Below are 27450 nucleotides of genomic sequence, written 5' to 3'. Positions count from 1 at the left end.
AATACATGAAGCAGACTCAAAGTGCTTCACATAGAAACATTCTCATACAATAAAATAGATAAGTAAAAGGAAACACAGGCAAAGCTCAAAAATGCATTGTCATGTATTAACTGTCTCTCTGGTATCAGATCACGTATTAACTGTCTCTGGATTTAAGGAAAAATAACATTAAGTGTCTCGAGCACTCGAATAAAATACACTGGCTACTGAATCCAGCACAGCAATAACATCACTGTATTTATCCCGAGGGATAAAAAGTATATATATATATATATATATATATATATATATATGCAAAAGAGTATACCAGAGAGGGATAATAACTAGATTATAGGTCATATAGGCTGCACCATATGGTTCTGCCATTGCACACTTAGTGGCGAATTGAAATATTGGCGTGCCTCTCAGGATCTGCACGGAGCTCCTGGACCAGATTGTGGCATACCCCCTGTTCTTGTCTCTGTTCATTGATGGGGTGCACCCAAACCCTTCGTCTTCTCCTTGCCCGCCTACAGCGCAGGAGAAGAAGGGCAGCCCCCCTCTGTCTGGCAACAGTTATTTATTCTGTTGAAATAAAAAAAACTCAATAAAATGTAAAAGAGCTTGCTCAATTAAAATGGATAACTACTGGCTGCATACATGTAAATGTGTGGCTATGTTAAAGGGGTAGTTCGGAATTTTGGACATGGGGCCTGATTCCGAAGTGAGCATTGGTATTCTATATCACTGGAGACAGTTTAACACATTTCATTCAGTCCTTCTAGTTGCAGAGCTCGCTCGTGCTAGGCTAGCGCACGGCAACGGGCAATGCTAGCCTGCTATTAAAAACAGTCTTACCCACTCCACAGTACACCCGAGGTAAATCAATTATAACGCCAGACTATAGATTTAAATGTCTGTGTTGATAGAATAATGTTAGAAATAAAACTAACCTTGCATCGCATGAATCATTGAGGGACTACTTTCTCGGCAGAAGCGGAGTTTTACTATGCGCTGGTTAGGTTTGTAACCGAATCACGACAGAAAAACGTAAACAGAAGCGTGGGACAGAAGCGGGACGACTAGGCAACATGATGGTTCAGTGTGCTTTTAGAAATTGTAGAAATAAACGGTACAGATGGGCACCACAAAGTTTCCACCAATTTCCAGTGCGAGATCCAGACAGGACACAACTGTGGCTTGTTGCTGCTGGCTTGGACATCAAAACACCGGCTCGAACATGTACGGTTCGTTGGATACAACAAATTCCTCATAATTGTCTTCAAAAGCAGATGCATCGCTAACTCCTCCAAACGTGGCCATATCTTGTTAATTGAATACACTTATAGAATTCCTTCGTTCACTGTACTCCGCGTTTGTAGCAATGACAGCGGCAGGTATCCTAGGTATCAGTCCGCCGCTGCCGTACCCTACGTACAGGAATACAAACACTGCTGCTGAGACCCCGCAATTCCCTCAAAATGCAATGCAATGCAAGGTTGGTTTTATTTCTAACATTATTCTATAAACATACATTTAGATTTATAGTCTGTCGTTATAATTGATTTACCTCGGGTGTACTGTGGAGTGGGTAAGACTGTTTTTAACAGCAGGCTAGCATTGCCCCTTGAGGTGCGCTAGCCTAGCACGAGCGAACTCTGCAACTAGAAGGACTGAATAAAATGTGTTAAACTCTCCAGTGATATAGAATACCAATGCTCACTTCGGAATCAGGCCTTATGTCCAAAATTCCGAACTACCCCTTTAAGGCTATGTAGATGGATAGATAGATAGATAGATACTGTATTGGTCCCAATGGGATCAATAAAGCCATCCAGGAGCTCAATACAATAAATACACACAATAACAATTGGCCTTAAAAGGTGACTGCACTATATACTAAAAAGGCTTAATAGAAGGTCCTGCAGTTATTGAGATTGTTGATGCAGTAGATGAATAATGGCAAAATAAATAAGAAATGACAGTAAATAAAACGATGAAGTGCCCTCCAAACTTAGTTGATCTGATGCTTGAAAACATACTTTCACTTCGCAGATTATACATTTTTCCAATTATTCAGCCAAAAAGATGGAAAATAAATAAACTAGGCTACAATAGGCTACTCACCCATTGCGTTTCGTCTCTTTGCTGCGGTTGATTGACAGGTGACTTCCTGATTTTATACTGCAGCGCGGCTGTCGCGCCGCCTCCTGTTGGTGCTAGGGGCGTGCTTTTGACGCGCGTGAAATGCGCGCCGCGCCGCTGCGGCGCCGGTGTGTGGAGGCCTTCAAGCTTCTCGCTCACAACCAATCACGTTCTTCTGGAGGTCACTAGTTCTTAATTGATTTCAGCTGCGTCTCCCCCGCCTCTCCTCATAAAGCACCCCCACCGTGACGGATGTTAATCGTTTTTTTTTGCGTTGGATTGCGTGGGCTGAACAATCCGGACATCGTGGCCACCGACGTGGACCCCCTGCCACCGGGACCCACGCAGTGAGTAACGCGGGTAACTTCCTTCATGAGCACTGCACATGTTTCACTCTCCCCATCTCCTCCTGTCGTCTGTTCTCGCCCCTCTATTGTACATGTTTTACCGCTGGAGGTTAATGTGGATTTGCTGATGGAAGTGGTAGTTTGTGTTGAGTGGTTTATCTATGGGATCGACTGACTAACTAACGCTGCGGACCGCTACAGCACCGACCACCACACTGGGAAGTGTCCTCTGCTCACTGGAAACGGCATGGAAGAACTGCAGCAACTCTGATGGAAACGAGGACCTCCACGCTGTTGAACACAAACTGTTCTAGGCCTACTACAAACCGAGGCGGTCCCACTCGGTTAAAGATCTCGTGGTCAATGCGGCAGACCGCTGGACCTGGACGTCACCTTCTGCAGATCCTTCACTGCCCTCAGGAATCCACGGATAACTTGAAACATGTCCGACTCCACAAAAATCCAGGATGGAAACTTGTGGAAGGAAGAAAGGGGTCTGTTTTTGCTCAACCCATAACCCCACTGAGCCCTTCTGTGGAAACCTGTCTGACTGACCCTACTGACTGGGGGACTGTTGATGTGTGTTTGGTTGGTCTGGTAGAAGCTGCTTGTGCTCTGCAAGGTGGTCCTGGGTTAGATGCGGTGTCTGACTTGCACACCACTCTCCCAATTCTATTCTGCTCTTTACTTCTTTTCTACTTTCAATACACTTGCTGCTGCTGCTGTTGACCGCCGGTCGTGCAATGTGGTTTTTATTCGCGTATGTTCTGTGGACTTTGCATTTGTATTTTAATGAACATGTTTACTGCCCGTTAGACCTCGGATTGGCAAACCTAAACTCCTTCACTGGCAAAATGTAGATGCAAATTAAATGTCTAATTTAACATTTCAATATTCGTTTTGCGTATTTCACCAATAGCTTCGGAACTAGACGGACCTCGTATATAATTTGCTCTTAAAAGATGCGGTCAGGCGCCCCTCCGTTATATAACGTTTTCTGCCCGGTACGAAATAGACCGACCAATAGCAACCCTTAAAGGCTATCTAATGTGAGGTTGGATATACGCAACATGTAGAGGTGTTTCAACAACAAAGATGGAAGTTAGTGAACTAAAGACTGTACATGCTCACTAAAAGAACGAACGACTACTACTCACAGATTTTGAGGAATATGTATTTCTGCATCACCCGTTCCAATGCTATGATTCGTCGAGGCCTATCCAATGGCATAGCATCGACTCATTTTAGATTGCGCCCTTTAGACACGCCCCTTGGAAATTGAACAACGCACTTCAACGCAAAGGATTTCACAACGAGTCCATTGGAAGATATCGAGGAACATGAACATAACCAATGAAGGAGAGTAACGTTTTCACTTGCTATAGGAATTTAGTGAAGCACTAAATAGTTAATAATAATAATAATAATGATAAAATGTGGTCGCCATTTATTGACTTTTTGGGGTAAGACTTGCTTTACTAATATAACCGCGTTAAACCCGCATTCATTTACTTTTCTTGTGTAGTTTCCCACTATTCATTAAATGTTTTATAGAAGTAAAAAAGTAATCAATAGAACTATACACATTTGTACAACAATTAATCATTATACAGGATTTGAACTTTTTCTATTCGAGCTCATGCTTCATAATATTTCCAAGGATTGCAGAGTACCAAATGATTTATGAACAGTTGTTTTTGTTCAGGAGCGGATTGTACTCCCAGAGGCTTCAACAGAGCGGGTCCGGAGCTGGGAGCTGCAGGTGGATGTTGGCCAGGACCCGTTCAGTCCTACAGGAACAGACGGGTGAGCCGTGGAACTGCACATCCTATAAACTCCTCCTTAGCGTGGTCAAACGGTTCAGAATAAAACTGGAATTCAGTCATTGGTTGTGATTGGCTTGTTAGCCAAGCGTTCTCAGCCACTAGGACTAGTGTCCTTATGAAGATTAGATGTGTGGCTGGGTTTGGGAGTTTATAGGAAATGATACTTCTCAAGAACACACAGAATGGGAGAAGATAAGCTATTGACATCTGAGTGAGCGAGGAGAAAAAAATCTCCAGTGTTTAAATGGATTTTGTCTTGTTTCAGTAGAGGTGATGGAGGCGGTCGTCTGGAGGTGCTCGTCTGGAGGTCCATGGCGGTCGTCTGGAGGTGCTCGCCGTGAGGTCCATGGCGGTCGTCTGGAGGCGCTCGCTGCAGGTGGAGGGAAGGCCGGGAGCCGTGCAGCCCAACGGATGCAGAACGGTGAGACACGGAACTGCACAGCTGCACATTTTTTCTAGACTTGGTGAATTGTTTAGAATTAAAACTTTGACATGCAGCCACAGCAACTCTGAGGTGTTCTGAAAAATGTCAGATGCATTCTCAGCCACTAGGACCAGCTCCAGGATGTAGGCTAGGTGTGTGTGGCTGGCTGTTGGGTTAAATAATACCTCACTCAAGACTGCACAGTAGGGCATCAGTGAGATCTGTGGGAGCTAAAGCAGAGGAGGAGTTGATTATCTGCATCATGTACGGGGAGAAATGTGCAGTGTGCAAATGGAACGTGTCATTCGCCTTTCAGAAGGACTGAGGCGGAGGTCCTGGAGGCAGAGGCCAGCCTGGAGGCAGAGGCCAGCCTGGAGGCGGCGGTGGCCTGGAGGTCCTGGAGGCGTCCAACCTGGAAGGGGCGGCATAGAGGGCCAGGTGGCGGCTCCTCATCCAGTAAAGTTAAACTCATCTTCAGTGCATCCATGATGAAAGGGGAGAAATTTTCCAGTGTGCAACTGGAAATTGTGTCTCACATTTCAGAAGGGCGTGGAGGCGGCCAACCTGGAAGGCCCGGCGACGGTCGTCCTGGAGGGCCCGGCGGCGGTGGCGGCGTCCTGGAGGGCCCGGCGGCGGTCGTCCTGGAGGGCCCGGAGGCGGCGGCGGCGTCCTAGAGGGCCCGGCGGCGGCGGCGTCCTGGAGGGCCCGGCGGCGGCGGCGTCCTGGAGGGCCCGGCGGCGGCGGCTCCTCATCCAGTAAAGCTAAACTTTTCTCCAGTGCATCATGAACGGGGAGGAATGTCCGGGGTGCAAATAGAACGTGTGTCACGTTTCAGAAGAAATGAGGCGACGTTGCGGAGGTCCGGTCGGCCCGGTGGAGGTCCGGGCGGTCGGCCCGGTGGAGGTCCAGGCGGTTGGCCCGGTGGAGGTCCAGGCGGTCGGCCCGGTGGAGGTCCTGGAGGAGACGGTCCCGGCGGTGGAGGACGGCTGGGGGGTCCGGCGGTGGAGGACGGCTGGGGGGTCCGGCGGTGGAGGTCCGAAGGCGGCTCGTGATTAGGCCAACCAGCTCCTCATCCATGGAAGGTAAGCTCTTTCTCCAGGTCAATCTGATCAACGAGGAAATCAAAGAGCGCAGCCATGAACTGTGGTATCGCCATGTGGGGACTAAACTCTAATGTTTAACTCAAGTAACTGCAGTGTTTCCCCCAGCGCTGTGTGGTTAAGGCCGTCTTAACAGTAGGGCCACGCCTTGACTACCGATGTAGAAAAATTATATATAAAAAATAATTATGCAATAACAAAGTGCAAAACTCGTAGGGAAAGAAAACATACTTTCCTCAAGTATAAAAAATATAGATAAATAATTTGTCGGTAATACTGTATACTGTTCAAAACAATAGTTGTGCCATAAAGCATTTTGAATGCAATTGAAAAGGCGGTTGTATGTATTATTGCGAACTGAAACCCTCACCGAAGACCCCCCCCCCCCCCCCCCCACCTTGACTAAGACATTGTCTGGGGGAAACACTGAACCGGGTTGTATCACTTAGTAGTGAGTACACTAGGGTAGCTGGGTCATCTCCAAATGGTAACTGAGTGTTTGCTCCAGCAGGATTGAAGGAGTCACTGGGGATGAAGATCACTGCTCAGGGGCTGACGACCACTCATCTTTCCGGAGAAGGTACATAAATCTACAGCTGATGTGATTAAAGTTCTGCAGTTCAGATCCGCTGATAAATGGTCCCATACCGTATCCACAGCGTCCTCATGGTGCAGGCGGTCAAACCTCCACCTCTTTGAAGAGACCAAGCAGCTTGATGACTGACTGGTTCTTTATACTCAAGACCTCGTCCCGGAGCAGAGGACGGACCTAAGGCCCGCAGCGCAGCCGACTAGAGACTCCATGTGGAACCGGTAAGATACTGGATTGACCATCTTGAAGACATTTTCACTTATTCAACAAGGTTAGTTTTGTTTGGCGGGTATGTTGCTTTGATACTAGGGGCTTCTTCTGTAACAAACTTTCTAGAGAATAAGATCTGACTTCAGCCAATCAGCGGGATGTCCTTGAACAAGAGCCAATGGCTGAAGGTGCTCAAACGCATTCTTTTGACTCGCTCCTCTACTATTGCTGTAATCAAGCTGGATGGCTATTTTGCTCCTTCTACTGACAAAATCAAGTCTGCCACCTGGTGGCTGATGAGGGCGTAGCAACTCGGGGTACATTGGAAACATGATAAGAAGAGCCTGTTTTTGATGGTTGGATCGTACACCTAAATGTTTTTACATCAAAATATCGCCGAACCCCATGTTGGACAATGCTTGTTTTCATCCTTTCTATGTTTAGCTTTGATTTATCCTTACCTTTTCTTGTGACCCATTCCCCTTAGGTTCAATTAAGTTGACCTCTCCTTCAGGCGACTTAAAGGGAGACCAGATGTGCGGCAGCTGGGTGTCATGGTGCAGAGACCCAACGCTGGTAAATATTTACTTCCTCCTTGAACAGACCTAACGCGTCAAACGGCAATTATATAATCCCTCCTGATCTTTATAAAGGTCTGAAGACAAGTCTTTTCTGTGAACATCTCCACTGACTAGTGTGCTCTTAATTAAATTAAAGTTAATTAAATGCAGTAACTCCAATGCACCTGGAGGCTCGTATTGAATTTTTTTTAAACCTGGTTCTCCAGCACTAGGACTGTTGAGGTAAATAAATGCTTGTTTTTTCGCTAATTTAAGTCTATGAAATCAAATGCTGATTGAGACCAGATGGGGCTGTTCCTGCATTTATAGACATTTGATTGCCCTTGACACTGATTCTACTTTTTGCATCAATTTACTTCACAGTACTGAACTACACCAGTGTGTCCTACTCCCATAAACCCTGAGGATCCCTGGATGGCTACACCAGCACATTAATCCACACCCAACATCAACACACAGTGCACACTCTATAGAGCTCGTAAGTCCGCCCCTTGCGGCGGGACCTCGTGAGATCGTAAGATATGACTGGGTTTCAATGGAGAGAAAGTAATTATTTTCTCCATTTTTTGTTGCACCACATTTTGGGGGAAGAATGTTTGAATCAATCTTTGTCATTTATTTCTGTACTCCATATCTGTAATCCCAGCTGTTGTATTTTAACACGGTAGCTGGGAACCCTCTTCATAGGGAGCGACTAGAGGGACGAGGCTGGAAGCAAACCTGAGCCTGGATCTTAACCTTCTTTCTAAACCTAATGCCGCAATTTAACCGCAAATAAAGTGAGGCCTAAAGTAACTTGACTCTCTTACCTAAACTTGCTTGCCTAAACTCGCTTGTCTAAACTCGCCTGCATAAAACCTAAACTCGCTTGCATAAAACCTGAACTTGCTTGGCTAAACTCGCGTCACTTGCCTAATACCTGAACTCGCTTGCCTAAACTCGCTTGCCTAATACCTGAACTCGCTTGCATAAAACCTAAACTCGCTTAGCTTGACTCGCTTGCCTGTACTCGCTTGGCCAAACTCGCTTGCATAAAACCTAAACTCGCTTGCATAAAACCTAAACTCGCTTAGCTTGACTCGCTTGCCTGTACTCGCTTGGCTAAACTCGCTTGCCTAATACCTGAAGTCGCTTGCCTAATACCTAAAGTCGCTTGCCTGAAGTCGCATGCCTAATACCTGAAGTCGCTTGCCTAAAACCTAAACTTGCTTGTCCAAACATGCTACACAAAGTTAACCATCCATAATCTTTAACCCAAACCAGACTTGTCCCTGGGTCGCTCCACTTTAATTTAGAAGTTTCTTCTTTTACCTCATCTGCGTTTTGAGTTTCATTCTTTGAGGGCTTGAAGTGCTTTGGAGGATATTTGAACCTTTGTTTGCCGCATCAATAAACATGCTTTATCTTTACCCATTTTGTTTTGGATTGCATTTCTATGTGTAATCCGGCCAAATGTTCAGTGTCCTTGCATGTAATGTCTATGGTCTGACGGTAATCTGACCTTCATGAAGCAGAATGTGTGTGAATGTTGTCCCGTGAGCTCCAGGCTCTCTGTGGGCCTGTCAACGTCTCTTTAGCAAAAGGTTGGAGAGTGAAATTCATTTTTGGGCTATTTTCATGTGTTCCTGAGTATTTCAGACCTGTGGTGCTTCACATGAGACCTTAATGGGAACTTTTCTTTTTCTGCCTGCATACGTAATGCCTACATTAGTAGGGTGATCACTGTTGATCCCAATATTGATCATTAACCACCTCATTCTTTGGGATTACAAATCATGTAATTTATGAGCATATTTGCAAATGCCTCCAAATATCAGATTGTGTAAAAACGAATGAAATGTAACCTGCTTGATTTAAAGAAAATAAAACATCCAAATATTATAAACCTGTTTTGTGTTGCTCTCTTACCATGTGGAAATGAGCAGATAGATATGTTTAGCTCTGATTTGCTGCCTCCTTTTGGTGTGGTGCTGGGATTTGTTTAATATACTATTATCATTTCCAGGATAAGTTAATAACCTAGTATAGCCTACCCAGAAAAGAAGGGATATGATGGCCAGGGCAGGCTGTTTCGGTGTAAGTGAAATCCGCGAGCTGCTGATCATGTGAGAGGTTATGTAGTCACATTAAAAAATACCTTGAAAGATGGTAGGCCTACGATCTACGAGAGACGCAGAGGAACTTTCCTTATGAGGCTTTTGTCGGGATAAAAAACAAGTGCTCAGCAAAATGAACAATAAGTTGAAGTTTTTGCACTTGTAAATAGTTAATTTCGTTTGTAGCCTTTACTCAGACGTGAGCTCATTCTTGCATGCGGGTGTCCGGCTTGGCAGTGTAAAAAGGCCTATACATCATCCTGCCCAACAATATGGGCAGGATCTAGACCAAGCTCTCCTAATCGGGTCAGCAATAGCCGGGTTTCAATGCCCAGAATCTGAGTTTGAATGCTACTGAATTAATGGAATGTTGCATTTTTTGTTTTACATCATAGATTCTAAATTGCGCGCCAATCAATGAAACCTTATGCGGAATCAGATAGTCGGCTCTTTGCTGCACATTAAGATAAATGTAGTTGTCACACAAGCTATTTTTGTAATTATTTCAGGGGGGAAAATGCCTTGAAAAAATGTAGTAGTGCGTTCAGGATAAGGACTAATGTAGCATATGTCAGCCTAGGCCTAATCAATTGTGTTTTAATATCTTTAGCATTCATATTATAATTCCCTCAGTACAAACGACAGCAACGAGTTTCCTTTTTGTTTACTGGCAGGATTTATTTGGTTCATCCAGACCGTGAAAACTGTAATCAAAAAACATAATACACAAATACAATAATCACTAGTCAAAATAATAACAAGCCATACAGTAATATCCCAACATTGTCCTGGTAATGTCGTCACTTTCAATTAGGCTACTGTATACACAATACACTTTGGTTACATATAATACAACAAAACACAAAGACCAATCTAACTAAGCCCAACATGTGTTAGCCCTTAACGGTGTTAGCCCTTAGCTGTATAAAAACAATTTAATACAAACAAGAACAGAAAACACACACAAAAAACGTCAGCAAAACATACCTTAGTAGCTGCATTGCAAGAGGAAAGTTGTGTAGCTTGGCATTACTCTGTAGGATTGTTTATCTTGATGCTAAGAGCTATTTTGCAGATGCATCAGCACTGAAAAACATGTACTAAATCAGCGGACTTTTTTGATGAGTGTTACGCTAAAGTATGTCCTGACGGAAACGGGCGATACAAAAACAAAGGTTCCGCCTTAGAGAACTTTGGTTCCTACCAAAATAAATAACTCAGAAATACCGCGCTGACTGACACAGAGGCAGTTACACTCCCACCAAAACATATCACATGTATATGATTTTCTTCAACTATTGAGAGACAACATACTGCGTAGAAAGGATAAACAAAAAAACTAAACTTCAGTCCTTGGCTTCCTCAGAGAACGATCACCATGACTGCACCTGTAGTGAGACAGATAGAGAGAGAGAGGGGAGGAAAAGAAAGAGAGAGGTCGGAGTCTTCAGTCTGCTTCCATCAGCGTCACCGTCTTATGGATGGGCCTTTCCAGGTGGACAGGTTTGGAGATACGCTTTCCTTTCTCATCAAGGGTTGAGTCGCTGATGAGCAACTTGAGTCTTCGCACCTTCCCATCCTTTCCTGGGTACACTTCGATAACCTTTGCCATCCTCCACTGGTTACGTGGTGTAGTATCATCTTGCAGGAGTACAACATCGCCGACCTTTGCATTCCTGCGATCTTTGGTCCACTTCTGTCTCTGTTGGAGGCTCAGGAGGTACTCCTTCTTCCATCTTGTCCAAAAGTGGTTGGATAAGAATTGAACTCGACGCCATCTCTTGCGTAGGTATAGATCTTCCTTGACGAACTTCCCAGGAGGTGGAGCGAGTATCGTGGACTTCATGGTCAAAATGTGGTTTGGTGTCAGGGGCTCTGGACTGGATGAATCATTTAGACAATCAGTGCTCAGAGGTCTACTGTTCACTATTGCCATGACTTCATACAGGAACGTTCTTAGAGAGGAGCAGTCAAGCTGCGTAGCTGACTGTTCTAGAATGGACGTCAAGACACTTCTTATGGTGCGAATTTGTCTTTCCCAGACGCCACCCATATGACTTGAAGCTGGGGTGTTCATGATGAACTCACATCCAAGCTGCTTGAGCTCTTCCTGATCCATTTCTTTCAATGCTTCAGCAAACTCTCGTCTTGCTCCGACGAAGTTTGTTCCTTGATCACTTCTTATCTGACGTACCTTTCCACGAATGGCGATGAATGAACGCAATGCGTTAATGAAGGCATCCGTGGTCATATCGTCAAGCATCTCAACGTGAACCGCTCTGGAACACATGCAGGTAAGTAACAATCCATAACGCTTTAGCTCTTTCCTTCCTTCCTTTACGTAAAATGGTCCAAAACAGTCCATACCGCAGTAGGTGAATGGAGGAGCTGTTTCCATTCTGTCCTCTGGAAGGTCTGACATTTTCTGCTGTTCAGTGCATCTTCTGAACTTCCTGCACTTAGTGCACTTGTAGATATGGGATGATACAGCCTTGCTGCAGCCCAGTATCCATATGCCATTAGATCGGAGCGCATTCATGGTCATTCCTCGTCCTTGATGGTACACTCTTTCATGATAGTGCTTGACAAGTAAATTTGACACATGACTGTCCTTTGGAAGGACCGCTGGATGCTTCACCTGTGGATGTAGGGCAGCATGAGTTAAGCGGCCTCCAACTCTGAGGACACCTTGGTCATCCAGGAATGGACTTAACCGGTGCAACTTATTGGCTTTGCCCTTGACTGGCGTCTCCTTGTCACTTTGGAGTAACTGTATATCTTGTGAGAAGGTTGCTTCTTGAATCATCTTGATTATTGTCAACTCCGCTTCTCTCCTTTCCTCCAAACTGCAGGCTTCACAGGACTTTGGCTGAAGCCCTTTAATTTCTTTCACATGGCGCTGGAGTCTGGCGATAGCTTTCACCATTTTGGACCAGTCTGAAAACTTGTGTAGGCGATCTAGCAGCGACTTGACTTCTTTCGCCTGGGTGTCGAGAACCTGGACCTTCTTAAGCTCAGGATCGTCATATGTGATCTCTCCCACCTTGACATCTCCACTTGGTAACTCCTTCTGCCAAAGAAAGTCTGGGCCTGTGAACCAGTTAGAGGATACCAGTTGCTCTGCTGTGAGACCTCTTGAGGCGTAGTCTGCTGGATTATCTTCTGAAGCCACATACTTCCATTGTGTAGACTCTGTGCTTTGCTTGATGCGTTCCACACGATTTGCCACAAACACGTGAAATCTTCTGGCTTCATTATTGATGTAACCAAGGACCACTCTTGAATCAGTCCAGAAGACTTCTTGTAGGCATTCTATTTCCAGTTCTTTCTTGAGCATGTCACTGGTGCGGACAGCTACCACTGCTGCTGACAGCTCGAGTCTTGGTATGGTTGTGACCTTAGTAGGAGCGACTCTCGACTTTCCCATTACAAAGGAACAGTGGACTTCACTTGACGTACTCACTGCTCTGAGGTACGAGCACTCTCCATAGCCTGACTCACTGGCATCGGCGAAATGGTGGAGTTCGTAGTGTTGGACCTTGAAGCTTGATGGAACGTAGCATCTTGGAATCTTCACCTCGGCTAGATTTCGCAGGTCTTGAAGCCAGCTTTCCCACAGAGGTCGTAGGTCATCAGGTAAGGTGTCATCCCAACTGAGCTTGTCACGACACATCTGCTGCAGGATCTGCTTTCCCAACAAGATGAACGGTGCCACAAATCCAAGAGGGTCGTAGACTGAAGCGACTGTGGACAGGACTCCTCTTCGAGTAAGTGGATTCTCCTTGACGATTACTCTGAACTGGAACTCATCAGAATCCACGCACCACTGCACACCGAGTGCTCTTTCCATGTGCAGTTCACCCAGTGCCATGTCCTTGTCTTTGGCAGCTGCAGCACATTCTTCTTTTGGGATTGCGTCTAGGACCTTCTTGCTGTTAGAGATAAACTTATGCAGCCGGAGTTTGCCTGTGCTGCAAAGTTCTCTTGCTTCTTTCACCAGTTGGATCGCTTGGTCTTCGGATGCTACACTTGACAATCCATCATCCACGTAGAAGTTCCGTTGAATGAACTTTATGGTGTCGTCACTAAAGTTTCCTTGTCCTTCAGCAGCGACATGCTTCAGCCCATAGTTGGCACAGCCAGGTGACGATGCTGCACCAAACAAGTGGACTTTCATCCGATAGATGGAAGGTTGGCTTTCGAGATCTCCATTGTCCCACCAAAGGAACCGCAGGTAATCTTGGTCTTCTGCCTTAACATGGAACTGGTGAAACATGCGTTCGATGTCACACATGATTGCCACAGGACCTCTTCGGAAGCGATACAGAACTCCCACCAAGGTGTTTGTCAACTCAGGACCCGTCAGGAGGTGGTCGTTCAAGGACGTTCCTTGGTACTTGGCGGAGCAATCGAAGACAACACGTATCTTCCCAGGCTTTTGTGGATGATACACCCCATGATGCGGAATGTACCAAGCAGGAGCTTTGTGGATGTCTTCCTCCGGGACCCTTTCTGCATCTCCGCGTCTTATGGTCTCATCCATGAAGGTCTTGTAGTCTTTGTAGTACTGGTCGTTTCTTCTCAGCCTTCTTTCTAGGCACCTGAGACGATGGATAGCACAGATCTTATTATCAGGTAAGTTAGGTCTTTCTTTCTTGAATGGCAGCGGCATTTCGTAATGACCGTCGCTCTTTAACTTGATGCTCTTTTCCATTTTTGACAGGAACCTTAGATCTTCTTGAGAGATGGGGCTGGTTTCCGACTCTCTTTCAACGAAGTCAGACTCCAGCATCTTGATGACATCTGCAGGTAAGAGAACTTCTTTGATCTGTGTCCTACAGACATAGTGCACTTCCTTTGTGAGGTCTGAAGAGGACGGTAGACCTGGCATCACTTGCTTCACCATGACTTGGTGACTTATTCCAATTGCATCTCCATAGTTGAGACACGGGTTGCCATATCCCACTACACTCCAGCCCAAGTCTGTCTTTTGTGCAAACGGCTGGTGTTCCTCACCAGGCACCACTTGTCTTGGAACGAGGGCTTGGGCACAGTTGTAGCCAATTAACAGGCCGACATCACAGCTTTGCTGAGGAGCGATCTCATCTGCAATGTGTTCAAGATGAGGCCATGCTTTCGCCGTATCTGGTGTGGGAATATGGTCTCTGTTTGCAGGGATAAACTCTCTTGAGTAAGTCACTGGAAGAGTGATTATCTTGTCTGAATAAAAACCTCTAACTTGTAGACCAGCTAGCTTCCGACAGGACACGATTGTGTTTCTTGAAGCCAACGTGGAGAGGTTTAGCTGAACTGGTTCACTCCTAGCATTGAGAGCCTTCGCTGTCTCGTCGAGGATAAAGGTTGTGTCACTTTGTGTATCAAGGAGTGCGTACACCAGAACTTCACGACTTGGTACACTTGTAGATGACACCCACACTGGAATTATTGTGGAGGTATGCGTGTCTCCAACATTCTGGATGACTCTAAGTGCCGTCGCCTCACGTGATGGTCTCTCTGACTGGTCTTGTGACTGTTCATTCTTCCTTTCTTTGTACTCTTCTTTGTCTTTGTCACTGTACCTTGCTCTGTCAGATCTTGTAGACATCCTTTCTTCCTTGGTGCGATCGTCATGAAGACAAGTTGGGTGTCTTCTCTCACAGGTGTCGCAGCTGTCTCTTTCTCTACAATCTCTAGATCGGTGGCCAAATTTGAGACAGCCAAAACACAATTTATTTTCTTGAACAAACTTGATTCGCTCCAAGATTGTCCCTTGCATAAACTTGTAACACCTTTGTAGACTGTGTCCTGCCTTCTCACAGAAGACACAGCTTGTGACGACGGCTTTCTCATCTGAGGTGGTTGCTAACACCTTTGCTCCAGGACCTCCGCTCTTTACACACTTGTCTGGAATCCTTTCACTTGGCTTAAGAGCATGAAGAGATGTTATTGGGCTGCAAGCGATTTTAGCTTCACGTGTGAGAAACTTGACAAACTGGCTGAAGCTCGGGAACATGTGAGTGTCTTCTTCTGCTTCTATGACTTTCCTATTCCACCTTGAAGTCACCCAGTCTGGGAGTTTAGAGAGAATTTTCTGGTTCTCGTTGCAATCATTAAGTATTTCAAGACCTCTGATCTGAGACATGGCTGCCTCACAGCAGCGCAGGAAGTCGGCGAGTTCTTGAAGTTCCATACTGCCTTTGGAGCTTATCTTGGGCCACGCGTCGAGCTTCTCTCTGAAGGCCTTGGCGATGAGGAATGGATTGCCGTATCGCTCTTCTAGGATGTCCCATGCTGCATAATATGCTGGCTCTGTGCCAAGTAAAAAGTAGCTCTCTATGGCCCTTTTAGCAGATCCACCCACATACTTGCGTAGATAATATATCTTCTCTTCAGCTGGTATGTTCTTCCTGTCAACGAGCGTCTGAAAGGACACTTTCCAGTCGTTGAATCGGAGTGGGTCACCACTGAACACTGTAGGTTCAGGTAGAGGAATGCGACTCGCACTGATGGCTTCTGCGAGCGCTTTGACGAGAGCTGTTGTGCCATCTTCATATTTGTTTTCTTGCCTTGCTTGTGCTACAGCTGGTGGTGTAGAATGGTGCCGCAGTGGGCTAGTTTGAGGCTTGACTTCTTCTTTCTTCACAGAGACACGATGGAGAAGAACATTTATAGTTTGAGGCTTGACTTCCTCTTCTTTCTTCACAGAGCCACAATGGAGAAGATAATTTATTTCTTCATCTGAGCCGTCGCCCTTAGTTGCCGGACATGAATGTATACTCTGGTCATATACTTGCTGTCGTGCCTCGGCAGCCTTTAGCTTCTTAATAGTCTCCAATCGATCTAGTTCTCTGCGCTTGGCTTCTAGCACTCTTTGTCTCTCTGCATTTTCAGCCTCTTGTTTGGCTTTTAGCTGAGCGGCTTCAACTTCCAGTCTCTGAAGCTCTTTAATATAATGCTCTTGCTCCAGCTGTACTTCTAAGGTGGCTTTGTTGGCAGCAACCTCAGCAGCTGCACTCTTCCTGCTTGCAGAGGAGCACTTAGTGTGGCGAGAGCTAGTGCCTGTCCTTCCTGAGGCTACAGACATTACCTCTTCAATGACTCGATGTTCTTCATGTCTTTGACTTGTAGTATGCCTATGGGCTGTAGCTTCCTCCCTTGCATCTATAAGGTCCATTGCATCCTTAACCATCTTCTTTGTTACTGTTTCACAGGTGTCGATTTTGCGACGTGTGTTAAGGTCAGGAACCTCAAGGCGTTTCCAATCGTCATAAACGTCATTTAGACTCCTAGAGGTATTGCGTACTTTAGTAATTTGTCCATCTAGCAGGTCGTCTGAGCACTTTCCACTCAGCGCTTGCTTGGCTTCTTTAGTGGCATCCTTCCACTTCTCATAGCACACACTGAACCGATGTGCAACCTTTATTACTTGCTCATCATGCTGTTCTTGACCCTTTTCCGTCATTCTGCGGACTCTTTGGCCTAATGGTGGCTCTTCTGAGGAAGCGGGGTTGTCCACTATGATGCCTTCAGTCGCTTGTGGCTGCACGGTTGAGCTGTGCTCGTGCACACACTCTGTCTTGTCAGGTGCGTGTGACTCCATGTCTGGGAAATGTACATCTGCAATTGTGTGCTCTTCGCCATTTCGGGACATCTTACTTGCCTTACTGTTGTCATTCACTGCTCTTTGGTGCTGTCTTCGTGAGCAGCTAAGTTTTCACTATAATTCCCTCAGTACAAACGACAGCAACGAGTTTCCTTTTTGTTTACTGGCAGGATTTATTTGGTTCATCCAGACCGTGAAAACTGTAATCAAAAAACATAATACACAAATACAATAATCACTAGTCAAAATAATAACAAGCCATACAGTAATATCCCAACATTGTCCTGGTAATGTCGTCACTTTCAATTAGGCTACTGTATACACAATACACTTTGGTTACATATAATACAACAAAACACAAAGACCAATCTAACTAAGCCCAACATGTGTTAGCCCTTAACGGTGTTAGCCCTTAGCTGTATAAAAACAATTTAATACAAACAAGAACAGAAAACACACACAAAAAACGTCAGCAAAACATACCTTAGTAGCTGCATTGCAAGAGGAAAGTTGTGTAGCTTGGCATTACTCTGTAGGATTGTTTATCTTGATGCTAAGAGCTATTTTGCAGATGCATCAGCACTGAAAAACATGTACTAAATCAGCGGACTTTTTTGATGAGTGTTACGCTAAAGTATGTCCTGACGGAAACGGGCGATACAAAAACAAAGGTTCCGCCTTAGAGAACTTTGGTTCCTACCAAAATAAATAACTCAGAAATACCGCGCTGACTGACACAGAGGCAGTTACACATATTATTGCAGTCTAATCTTTTCGTAGGCTATTCTGTTGATGGCCTTGATGGGGAGATATTTTAACGCTTTTTAACCCCATTTTCCTGCATCATTCCTGCGTCGCCCCCTCCTAGGGAGCCCATTTCAGCACCGTGTCAGTAGACGGTTACAATCCTACGAACGTCGTGAGTGCAGTCAACGCACGTTCGAAGCACTCCAAAGAAATTTACGATGGCTTGCAAGATCCATCGTGAGAATGATCGTACGAGCATCGTTATCGGGAAACGGAGCCCTGATGCCCATGATCCTCTGTTGGTGCTTACATTGATATAGATTTTGGCTCTTATTATGAATATTCATGACATGCAAACATCTCGCCTCTGCTAGGCTAACAGCACTGTCCGTAACACACGCACGCACAAACACAGGACAGGAACACACACACACGGCCACGGTGGAGAGGTCATCTCTCTTATGACATCACAATGAGCTGCATGACGTTGGAATTTTTTTCTAAGAATCTTTAACGTTTGCATGTCTACTGTTGCACACATATTGAAAAACGCTTCTGAACAAAAGACATCGCTCGACGATTTCCGTCTGATTATTAATAAGCTTATTCTGTCTGTTTCTGCAAGGAACGAACGGAAAACAAAGGTATGTTACGGTCACTTAACGAATTTTTTTTAATGATTTACTAGGGAACGGGCTGTTAAATAGGATTCATTTGTTGAGTTTATAGGCTCTGTCGTATGTGTTTCATAACGTTTCATAACGCGGCCCTCAAGACGGACAAGTCGTTTTATTTTTCCCATCACATTTAATCGGTCACCATAATGCAAAATTGCATTATGTCAGCACTTTGAAGTGGGCTATAGACCGAATTTCACATAAGTTCAGGCACTGACTGATATGACCATACTAACTGTTGTACCGACTACTTGTACACAAGGAACCATTAGATTTTACTGTATAGATTTAGAGAAAATGTCATTTGAAAAACGTACACATGCATATTCTCGCCTTTGCAAAATTGCATTATGTCAGCAAGTGGGCTATAGACCGAATTTCACATAAGTTCAGGCACTGACTGATATGACCATATTAACCCGTGTGCTGACTACTTGTACACAAGGAACCATGTTATTTTACTGTATAGATTTTGAGAAAATGTCATTTGAAAAACGTACACATGCATATTCTCGCCTTTGCAAAATTGCATTATGTCAGCACTTTGAAGTGGGCTATAGACCGAATTTCACATAAGTTCAGGCACTAACTGATATGACATACTAACTGTTATACCGACTACTTGTACACAAGGAACCATTCGATTTTACTGTATAGATTTAGAGAAAATGTCATTTGAAAAACGTACACATGCATATTCTCGCCTTTGCAAATTGCATTATGTCAGCAATTTGAAGTGGGCCGGTTCCTGTGCTGCTGTAGCCATCGTTGTTAGCGAATGGACACGGTTTAGCGAATGGACACGGTTTAGCGATTGGACACGGAAGTGGACGTCTGACGTCACACTAGCCATCCCTATAGACCGAATGTCACATAAGTTCAGGCACTGACTGATATGACCATACTAACTGTTGTACTGACTACTTGACCACAAGGAACCATTTGATTTTACTGTATAGATTTTGAGAAAATGTCATTTGAAAAACGTACACATGCATATTCTGCTGGCCAATGGAGTCGAAGGTCCGCACTGGCGGCCAACTTGCCACAGTCAGCTGCTCACCCATAACACTGTGTTGACTTGGTAGTGGTACATGTACTTTTTAAATAACCTTAACCACCTTGCTACATTTTCAAACGGTTTGTTTTGTTATAAACGTCAGAGATGTAGTTACGGCACTGCATACTTGATACTGATGAATAATTATGTTAGATTCTAAAAAAATTGAAATGTTCTAAATTGGTACAATATTATAACCACGTTAATAAGGTTTGTAAGAAACCCAACCGTTGGTAAAACGGTTGAAAATGTAGCAAGTTATGGTTATTTATAAAGTAGGCCTACCACTACCAACACACAATGTTATGGGTGAGCAGCTGACTGGCAAGATGTCCGCAAGTGCTGACATTCTAGACGCCGCCAGCTAGTGTTCTATATATCTACACACGTAGGTGAAGGGTTTTATTTTGAAAACGTTGCGAGATACCACCCAAAGGCTGTTTAGAGTAAAGGCGCACGAAGATTTTGTGTGACGGCTGGTTTAACCGCGGATGAACGAATGGCGGCTCACTTGACCGCAGTCGGGTAGCGGCTGTTTACTTACAACTTTATAGATATCTCTCTCGCTATCTCTCTCTCCTTCTCGTACAGCCCCGTCTCGTTCTCTCTCTCTCTCTCTCTCTCTCTCTCTCTCTCTCTCTCTCTCTCTCTCTCTCTCTCTCTTCTCTCTCTCTCTCTCTCTCTCTCTCTCTCTCTCTCTCTCTCTCTCTCTCTCTCTCTCTCTCTCTCTCTCTCTCTCTCTCTCTCTCTCTCTCTCTCTCTCTCTCTCTCTCTCTCTCTCTCTCTCTCTCTCTCTCTCTCTCTCTCTCTCTCTCTCTCTCTCTCTCTCTCTCTCTCTCTCTCTCTCTCTCTCTCTCTCTCTCTCTCTCTCTCTCTCTCTCTCTCTCTCTCTCTCTCTCTCTCTCTCTCTCTCTCTGAAATGTAGTTTTCTCTCTCAAGCTTTTCTCTATCAATATCCCCAAGAAGTAGATTCATGTTTTTCCATAGGCCTACACGACGACGCAACATCGTTCAACCGAGGTTGATACAAAACTAAAAGAAAAGCCATGAGGAAAGCTCAATACTGCCTTCACGTGGTTATGAAATGTATTAACATCAAAACGCCCCTATGATATGTTCTCATTCGCTCACTAATAATAGATTTCAACGTGACAAATGTTGATTTAATACCTTTTCCAATGATGTTCACGAGAAATTACCTATTTCTAAGGGATTTAGGGAGCAGCATTTCAGTTGAACCAGCAGGCTTCAACTGAAGTGATTAAATCATGGGATCACAAGATTGCCTTCTCACTCATGAGTCATGATGATTAACTAATTTAGACCTACATGTTAGGGGACTACATAGCGTATATAGGATAGGAAGTTGAACACCATGTGTAAATGTAAAAGAAAAAAACATACATAGGCCTATATATATAGGCTAGATAGATATAACCCAATTAAGCATGACATTTAATTTGCGAAAATTAAAAAAAACGGATGTTGTGTCTGCTACTGAAAACACGTGATATATCTTCTGGCCACACACCCGGACCATGGACTACCCAGAGAAACAGCTATGTGTATTTTCTATAAATACTAGGCACGTAGGCTAATGAAGGGGTTTCTGACAACAGATGTTCACAAGAAATTACCTATAGGCATTTGGGAACCAGCTGACATCCACTGACGTGATTAAATCATGGGATCACAAGATTGCATTCTCACTCATAATGAGTCATGATGATTAATTTTGACCGACATTTGGGGCCACTAAATGGCATGTTTTAAAAGTTAGGAAGCTTAATACCAAGTGGAAATGTAAATATATATATATATATGTGTGTCATTTTTTATATATAATTCTAACCCAATTGAGCATGAGATGTAATTTGCAGTAATTAAATAAAATGATGTCATGCCTACTGCTGAAAACACATGATATAGTATCTTCTGTCAACAGAGCTGGACCATGGACTACCCAGACAAACAACTATGTGTATTTCCCAAGGGGTTGCTGACATGCCCTGTGTCGTACAGGCCCCACTCAGAGCCATAGAGAGAGAATATTAGAGATAATGTTATCTCTATCACTCTGGCACCACCTACAAGCGTTATCGTCGTTGACATCTGACTAACAAACTTGCAAACTTGCAGTATAGACTGGAATTTATTAACGTGAAAAAGATAAACAGCAAAAATTAAAAAGTTTAATAATAATACAAAAAACGTATTTTACTTCATCGGTGAAGGTAAATTAAGTACCTAGGGTTTCTAGTTTCAAACCCACCCACATTTGGTTTCCAAAGAACGCCAAGCCAGGTTTCCATAGCTACGGGGATGGTGGCGGGATTGGATGACGAGGACGAGGAGCGAGCCGAAAACGAAATTGCAAGCTGACATTTTTAATTAAGATAAATTAAAACATAACAGATGGAAATCGGATTGATTTCTTCGTATTGGTTACAGGCAACAGACAACACATTGGATGTCAGAGAAGGGTCCAAGAACACGCTCATTAGTAAGTTGAAAAGCTGCCACAAAAGTTATTTAAAACAGTTATTCGCGCTGAAAAAATGACTAACATGACACACTCCGAGACATATTTAAATACTAAAATGCAAAATAAGAAGCTCATAGCTCTGTATAGAAAAAGTTGACATGTAAACGTCATATTTAAGACCCGCCCCTTATGTAAATTACCCTCGGTATCCGGAAATTAAGGATCTCGTGATGTCAGGGGGTTGTGTGTTAGCAGAGCATCGGAATGAGGCGAGTGACTTTCTGCTTTAAGAAATAAAACAGTCCAGTCGCCGATCTTTTTTTTTACTATTTAGAATAGCTGGCAACTTTCGACATGGGACTATAAACGCGGATGTACTGTCGGTGGATGTATTCGTCGGCATGGACGGTAATGGGAAGTCTCTCGTCGGACCTAACGGGATGCCATTCAGTTAGCCGTTCAGGAGTCAAAAGTTAAGATTGGTTACCTCAAGCTAGCTGGCCGGCTAGTAAAAGGTTTCGTTTGAATACCTCACCATAAGTCACATATGCTTGTCTTGCAAAGTAAACCCGGAGTCATGACACGCCCGACCCTGGAGCGAGTGACGGACTTTAGCGACTATACGTGTGGTAGCGAATTACACGAATTTTTAAAGCAGACCAACACTAATAACCGAGGCACAAACAATCTGTCAGATGTGCGCCTCAGTCCAGATGGGCGTCACATTCATGTCATTCTCCGCCAGCCCAAAGTCGGTCTGCTGACATTCGACAAATATGAAACACCACAGATCATCCCGAACCAAAAGCGTCTGGACCTGCGTTTGACGCGCACCTCATCGATAGTGGACATCATTTATTTGGACCACAACAACAACAGGAACGCTGACATCGCCACGCTCGTCGTTGTGTACGAGAATGGCAAAGCCGAGTTCTGGAAATTTCAGGAGTGCAAAGCGGGCTGGCAGCTCCTCCAGACGTCGGACTTGTGTAACAGCCCCCGCGCCAGAGTGGTGTCTGTGTCGTCCTGCGCCAACCTTATCATCTGGTGTGAGGAAAGACCGCACTCTGAAAGCTCTCCGTCTATCAGCGCCACCAGGAATAACTTCAGATACTGCATTTGCAAGCGTGCCTACGAGGTGGAGGAGGGGGGTGTGATTTTGGGAGGGGTGAAGATCGCCCTGCACAACAACCCCAGCTTCACCGTCATCACCTCGGGTGACCATGTTTACCTGCTGCCCGCCGCGCTGCAGGAGAAGCCGCTGCTGAGCGTCTCTCGGTGTCTGCTCTCGTGGTCGCCGCAGCGGGACGCGTTCAGGGTGTGCAGCACGTGTAAAGGCGCTTTGCTGTTGAAGAAAGACTCCTCCTCTTCCCCTAAAGAAACAGACTTCAAACGATTGGTGATGGATTGTTTAGGTTACCTATCGTCGCTGCACCCCCCCGAGATCCACGGGTTCTCCCCGGCCGCGTGCGGGGGGCTCCTGCTACTGCTCAGCACTGGCTGGGTGACCCTCCTGCAGAGAGACGGCGCCCTGAGGCCCGTCTACCGCCCGCCCCCCCGCCCCCCCACGCCGCCGCACAGCAGCCTCCAGGCGTACGGGGACACGCTGGCGCTGGCGGCGGGCCGGACGCTGTACCTGGTGGAGCTGCGCTGCGGCCGGGAGCTGCAGCGGATCCCCCTGAAGGGAGACGGCCTGCTGTACGCCCACCGGGCGGACCGACGGGCCCCCCGCCTGCTGCTGGAGACCGGGCTGTACCTGGTGGCGCGGCGGCCGGAGGAGGGGGAGGCGGAGGGCGGGGGCCGCCTGGTGGAGGCGGTCTTCGAGGAGGCGTGTACGTACTACCAGAGACGCAGCCTCAGCAGCACCCAGCTCACCGTGGACAAGCTGAAGAAGGCGGGCATGTTCCAGGCTCCCATCTCCCTGGCGACCATCCTCAAGGACTACCTACGGGACGGGGGCGGGCTCAAGGCGGGGGCGGGGCGGTCCGACGGGGGTCCTCCCCCGGGCGCCGGGGGGCAGGACAAGCTGCTGGGCTCCCTGGAGGCGGAGCTGAAGGCCCTGGTCTCGCTGGAGGAGGTGAAGGGGGCGTTGGTGCAGGCCGGGGAGGAGGAGGTGGGGGCGGTCTGCCAGAGCCTGGTCCACCAGGAGGTGGGCCGGCTGCTGACGGCGGCGGAGCTGGAAGGCCAGGCCCTCCTCTACCTCAACGCGCTCTTCAGCCGGTTCCCCCCGGAGGCCTGGGCGGCGCTGCAGGCCGCACTGCAGCTCCAGTGCAACGGCTCGGGGGCCCTCTCCAGCCGGGCCCCCCCCGAGGTGTGGAAGACCGTCCTGGCCCCCGCCCACCTCCCCGGCCCCCCGGCCGACCCCGCCTCTCTCACCGGCAGCCAGCCCGAGAACAGGCACCCGCTCAAGGCCGCGGCCGGCCCCCCGGCCCCGGGCCCCCCCCTGGCCGTGTTCGAGCTCCTGTGCCGCACGGTGCTCCGCTTCAGGGCGGGCTGGCTGCCGGGGCTCCTGGAGCTGGCCCACCTGAAGCAGGGCGTGGGCGGGCTGGGCGTCGGCCTGGCCTCCTCCTGGAGCTCCGCCCCCGGCCGCGGCGGGGCGGAGAGCGGGGAGGCCGCCGTGCCGCTGTACAAGCGGGCCCTGTCCGTCCTGCACAGCCAGGGGCCCGGCGCGGACCCCCACCAGAGCCAGGACCTGGAGGTGGAGCTGCTGCTGGTCAGCGGGCGCCCCAACGCGGTGCTGCAGGCGCTGAGGAACCTGACGCGGCGCGGCCAGTGGGCGCGGGCCGCGCAGGTGGCCCAGAGGTTCTGCCAGCAGAGCCCACTGCTCAACAAGGAGATCTTCGCCTCGCTGCTGTGCGAGGTGGCCCAGCACCGGGACCTGGACCCCTACCTGGACCTGCTCTGGGCGCTGTGCCCCGAGGACCTCACCGTCACCAGCATCCTCAACCTGGTGCTGAAGAACGTCCCCGCCCCCAACGCCCCTCCCCTCCCCTCCTGCTCCCCCCTCTCCCCCTCCTGCTCCCCCCTCTCCCCCTCCTGCTCCGGCCTCCCGTCCCCGTTCCCCCCGCCCCACTCCACGGAGCTGACGGTGGGCCTGCTGAAGCCCCTGCTCAGGAAGGTCCTCCAGAGAGAGACCAAGCCCAGGCAGCGCTACGCCGACATCCTGCAGTCCCCCGTGTTCCCCCCGGCCGCACCCCCACGCCAGCCCGCCGAGACGCAGCCCTCAGGGCAGCGGAACGGGGGGCCGCAGCCCCGGGCGACGGCCCCGGGGGCCCCCCACACAGACCCCCCCCAGTGGGGCAGTGACCCCACGGCCGTCCCCACCCCACGGCCGCTGGAACGCGACCCACTCGGATGCAAGGGGGGGCTCCCGCTGCCCGCGAGTCCGTACCGGCGCGCGGCTAGCGGCGTCCGTCTGGAGGAATGAGGGGGCGGGTCCCGGCGTCCGTCTGGAGGAATGAGGGGGCGGGTCCCGGCGTCCGTCTGGAGGAATGAGGGGGCGGGTCCCGGCGTCCGTCTGGAGGAATGAGGGGGGCGGGTCCCGGCGTGTGGGGAAACGTTCGAGCTGTTCTGCTTGGGCAATGAAGTCTGTAAATCCATTTTGTACAATTAAATGTATTCTCATTTGGCTTTTGCTGTAACAAGAATACGACAATCAAAGTCAAAGAGTGAACAAAAGTCACTTCCCTTGATGATGACTATTTATAGTTGAATGGTGTTTTTTTTAATATATATTATTTTTAGAAATGGATGAAAGAACTGACAGTAACACCTGTTTTGCCATTGCTGAAGACTATCACTAATGCTAAGAACAGTTATGACTACTATTGCCTAGTGAACGACTACTGGAGCTCAGTGTGTTCTGTATACTCGTGGTACTTCACTCTCAATCAGAGTTAATATACAAGAGACGTTATTTAGACTTTAGAGGTTAAAGCATGCACGAGAGTGAGGAACGAGATGCATAAGGTGTTAATGAATAGCCATTATCAAAAGACGAATAGTAATATATTAAAATGATGCGTGGAGGAAGGAATGAACTACCTTGTTCCTCGTTGTGATTCAGTGCAAAGTGTGTTCCTTAACATATGAATATTAATAAGCAGTAGGCTTTATTGTTTTGAGATTTGGTAAATTGCCTTCAGGATCAACTTTGCTTACTCTCACCGCTCGTAGTGATTTCCTCAATCTTAAATTAGTTTTAAATGAAATATGAAGGAGGGTTTATAGCTATCCAATAGTTGTTACTCCTAATTGAGTGAAAGTTTTTTTTTTTCCTAATGTCTTTCCAACAGCTCAAACATTAACCAACTGAGTCGCTGTGAAGCTGACCTTTGTTTTTACGGCCACCATCACCTCAGTAATCCACGCTCAGCTCTCCACTATCATTTCCTCCATTCTCTGCTTCTCTTCTTCTCTTGGGCCTCCATCTTGTCCCGCCACCCAAAGGGACATTCCAGTGGCAGAGCCACCCGAGCGGCGCACGCTCTGCCCTTAAAGTCACATTTCCAGAGTAATTCTGTTAGTCTCTTTAAGTAGGGGAAGGGCAGCGCACGTTGTGATACATGACACACACACACACACACACACACACACACAGGGTGCGTATCTCGTCTAGTTCAGGCCTTGAGGCTAATATTGTAAGAGATGTCGGACCTTTCGTTGGGGCTCGCTGTCGATCGTTCTACAGTTTGAAACTATGTACTTTGCCGTCGCAAATTGGTCCAAACCAGTATTAACTCCTTCCTAACCAAAGTATTGTGCGCCATGGCTGCTGAGTTAAACATGCAACATACATGTGTATGATAAAAAATATAAATATGTACATTAAGTACTGTAAACCAGAATGCTTGTCGGTGCCTCGGATGTTGATGCCTTTATGCTATATTTCTATTACAATCTTTTCATACTTTTTTGCTGAAGGTTTACTAAATCTTAATTAATACTGCCTTATGTGAAGCTTGGTTTTATAATAAGAAAACTGTCTTGGAAAAAGTGTTATTTATTTGAAGAATAAGAAACGCTGGGGTGCCCAGCTCCTGGTGGACGTGGAGGGGACTGTATGTAGGAGGCTGAGAGCAGGTATGGGGCGCAGACAACTATCACAAACATGTGACTCTGGAATGCCCCAGAACAAAGTGGGAACCATGGGCAGCAGTGGTGCTTCTTCACACACAAGGGTCACATTCTGCCCTCCCCCTTCGTCACGCTCACATGTGACTCGTGTGCTGGAGGGTGGAGAGAGGGGGAGGTTGGGTATGCCTTTAACTTATTTACTATGCGTCTTCTCACACCACTGTTGTAACCACAAAGCCATTTGGTTTGACTGCTGCCATTTTGATTTAGATTGTTTATGTGTGCAGTTCTGTGTATTTGCACAAGTTTTGAATGCCCACTTTTGGGGGGTGGGGGGGGTGGGGGGGTGTTGCTAACATTTCAGTAATTTGTAAGTCTATTGTACAATGACAATTTATTTTTCTCACAACTGACAATCAGAGGTAAAGCACTCTCATTCTTTCATAGGTCAACAGGTGTCTTATCAATGTCAAAGTCAACATGTTGCGTGTGTGTGTGTGTG

At 46.8% G+C, this 27450-nt stretch overlaps 2 protein-coding genes and 1 long non-coding RNA gene across 5 annotated transcripts in view; 2 read left to right on the top strand and 1 right to left on the bottom strand.

The window, feature by feature from the left end:
• The first annotated feature begins 5376 nt into the window (after nt 1-5376).
• LOC132472953 (uncharacterized) lies at nt 5377-8210 on the top strand. 2 transcript variants are annotated; one of them, XR_009529225.1, is made up of 7 exons: nt 5377-5476; nt 5557-5580; nt 5649-5803; nt 6333-6401; nt 6481-6634; nt 7111-7199; nt 7568-8210. It is a non-coding gene; the product is annotated as an uncharacterized LOC132472953 (long non-coding RNA). The 2 variants fall into 2 exon arrangements; XR_009529226.1 differs by having other exon boundaries at nt 6330-6401.
• Nucleotides 8211-9952: 1742 nt separating this feature from the next.
• LOC132472952 (uncharacterized) lies at nt 9953-17652 on the bottom strand. 2 transcript variants are annotated; one of them, XR_009529224.1, is made up of 2 exons: nt 10288-17652; nt 9953-10004 (listed from the first exon to the last, which is right to left on the bottom strand). XR_009529224.1 is itself a non-coding variant. In XM_060072838.1 (2 exons), the coding sequence occupies exon 2, from the start codon at nt 16949-16951 to the stop codon at nt 10748-10750; it is 6204 nt and encodes a 2067-aa protein (XP_059928821.1). In that variant the 5' UTR covers nt 16952-17103; nt 17387-17652; the 3' UTR covers nt 9953-10747. The 2 variants fall into 2 exon arrangements, 1 of the variants encoding a protein (XP_059928821.1); XM_060072838.1 differs by having other exon boundaries at nt 9953-17103; nt 17387-17652.
• Nucleotides 17653-21701: 4049 nt separating this feature from the next.
• The window catches only part of LOC132472887 (BLOC-2 complex member HPS6), a 7666-nt gene continuing 1917 nt past the window's right edge, over nt 21702-27450 (top strand). Inside the window, exon 1 of the mRNA XM_060072713.1 lies at nt 21702-27450. This exon is cut by the window's right edge and continues 1917 nt beyond it. Coding sequence (XP_059928696.1) covers nt 22420-25299 — 2880 coding nt within the window. The 5' untranslated portion in view covers nt 21702-22419 and the 3' untranslated portion in view covers nt 25300-27450.

The sequence above is a fragment of the Gadus macrocephalus genome, chromosome 15 (genome assembly GCF_031168955.1).
Source record: "Gadus macrocephalus chromosome 15, ASM3116895v1".
In the NCBI taxonomy this organism is placed as follows: Eukaryota; Metazoa; Chordata; class Actinopteri; order Gadiformes; family Gadidae; genus Gadus; species Gadus macrocephalus.
This window is presented reverse-complemented; position numbering and strand designations above follow the sequence as displayed.

Bases quoted from the DNA above. Each gene is read 5' to 3' on its own strand.
- LOC132472952 (XM_060072838.1), bottom strand. From the start codon at position 16,951: ATGTCCCGAAATGGCGAAGAGCACACAATTGCAGATGTACATTTCCCA.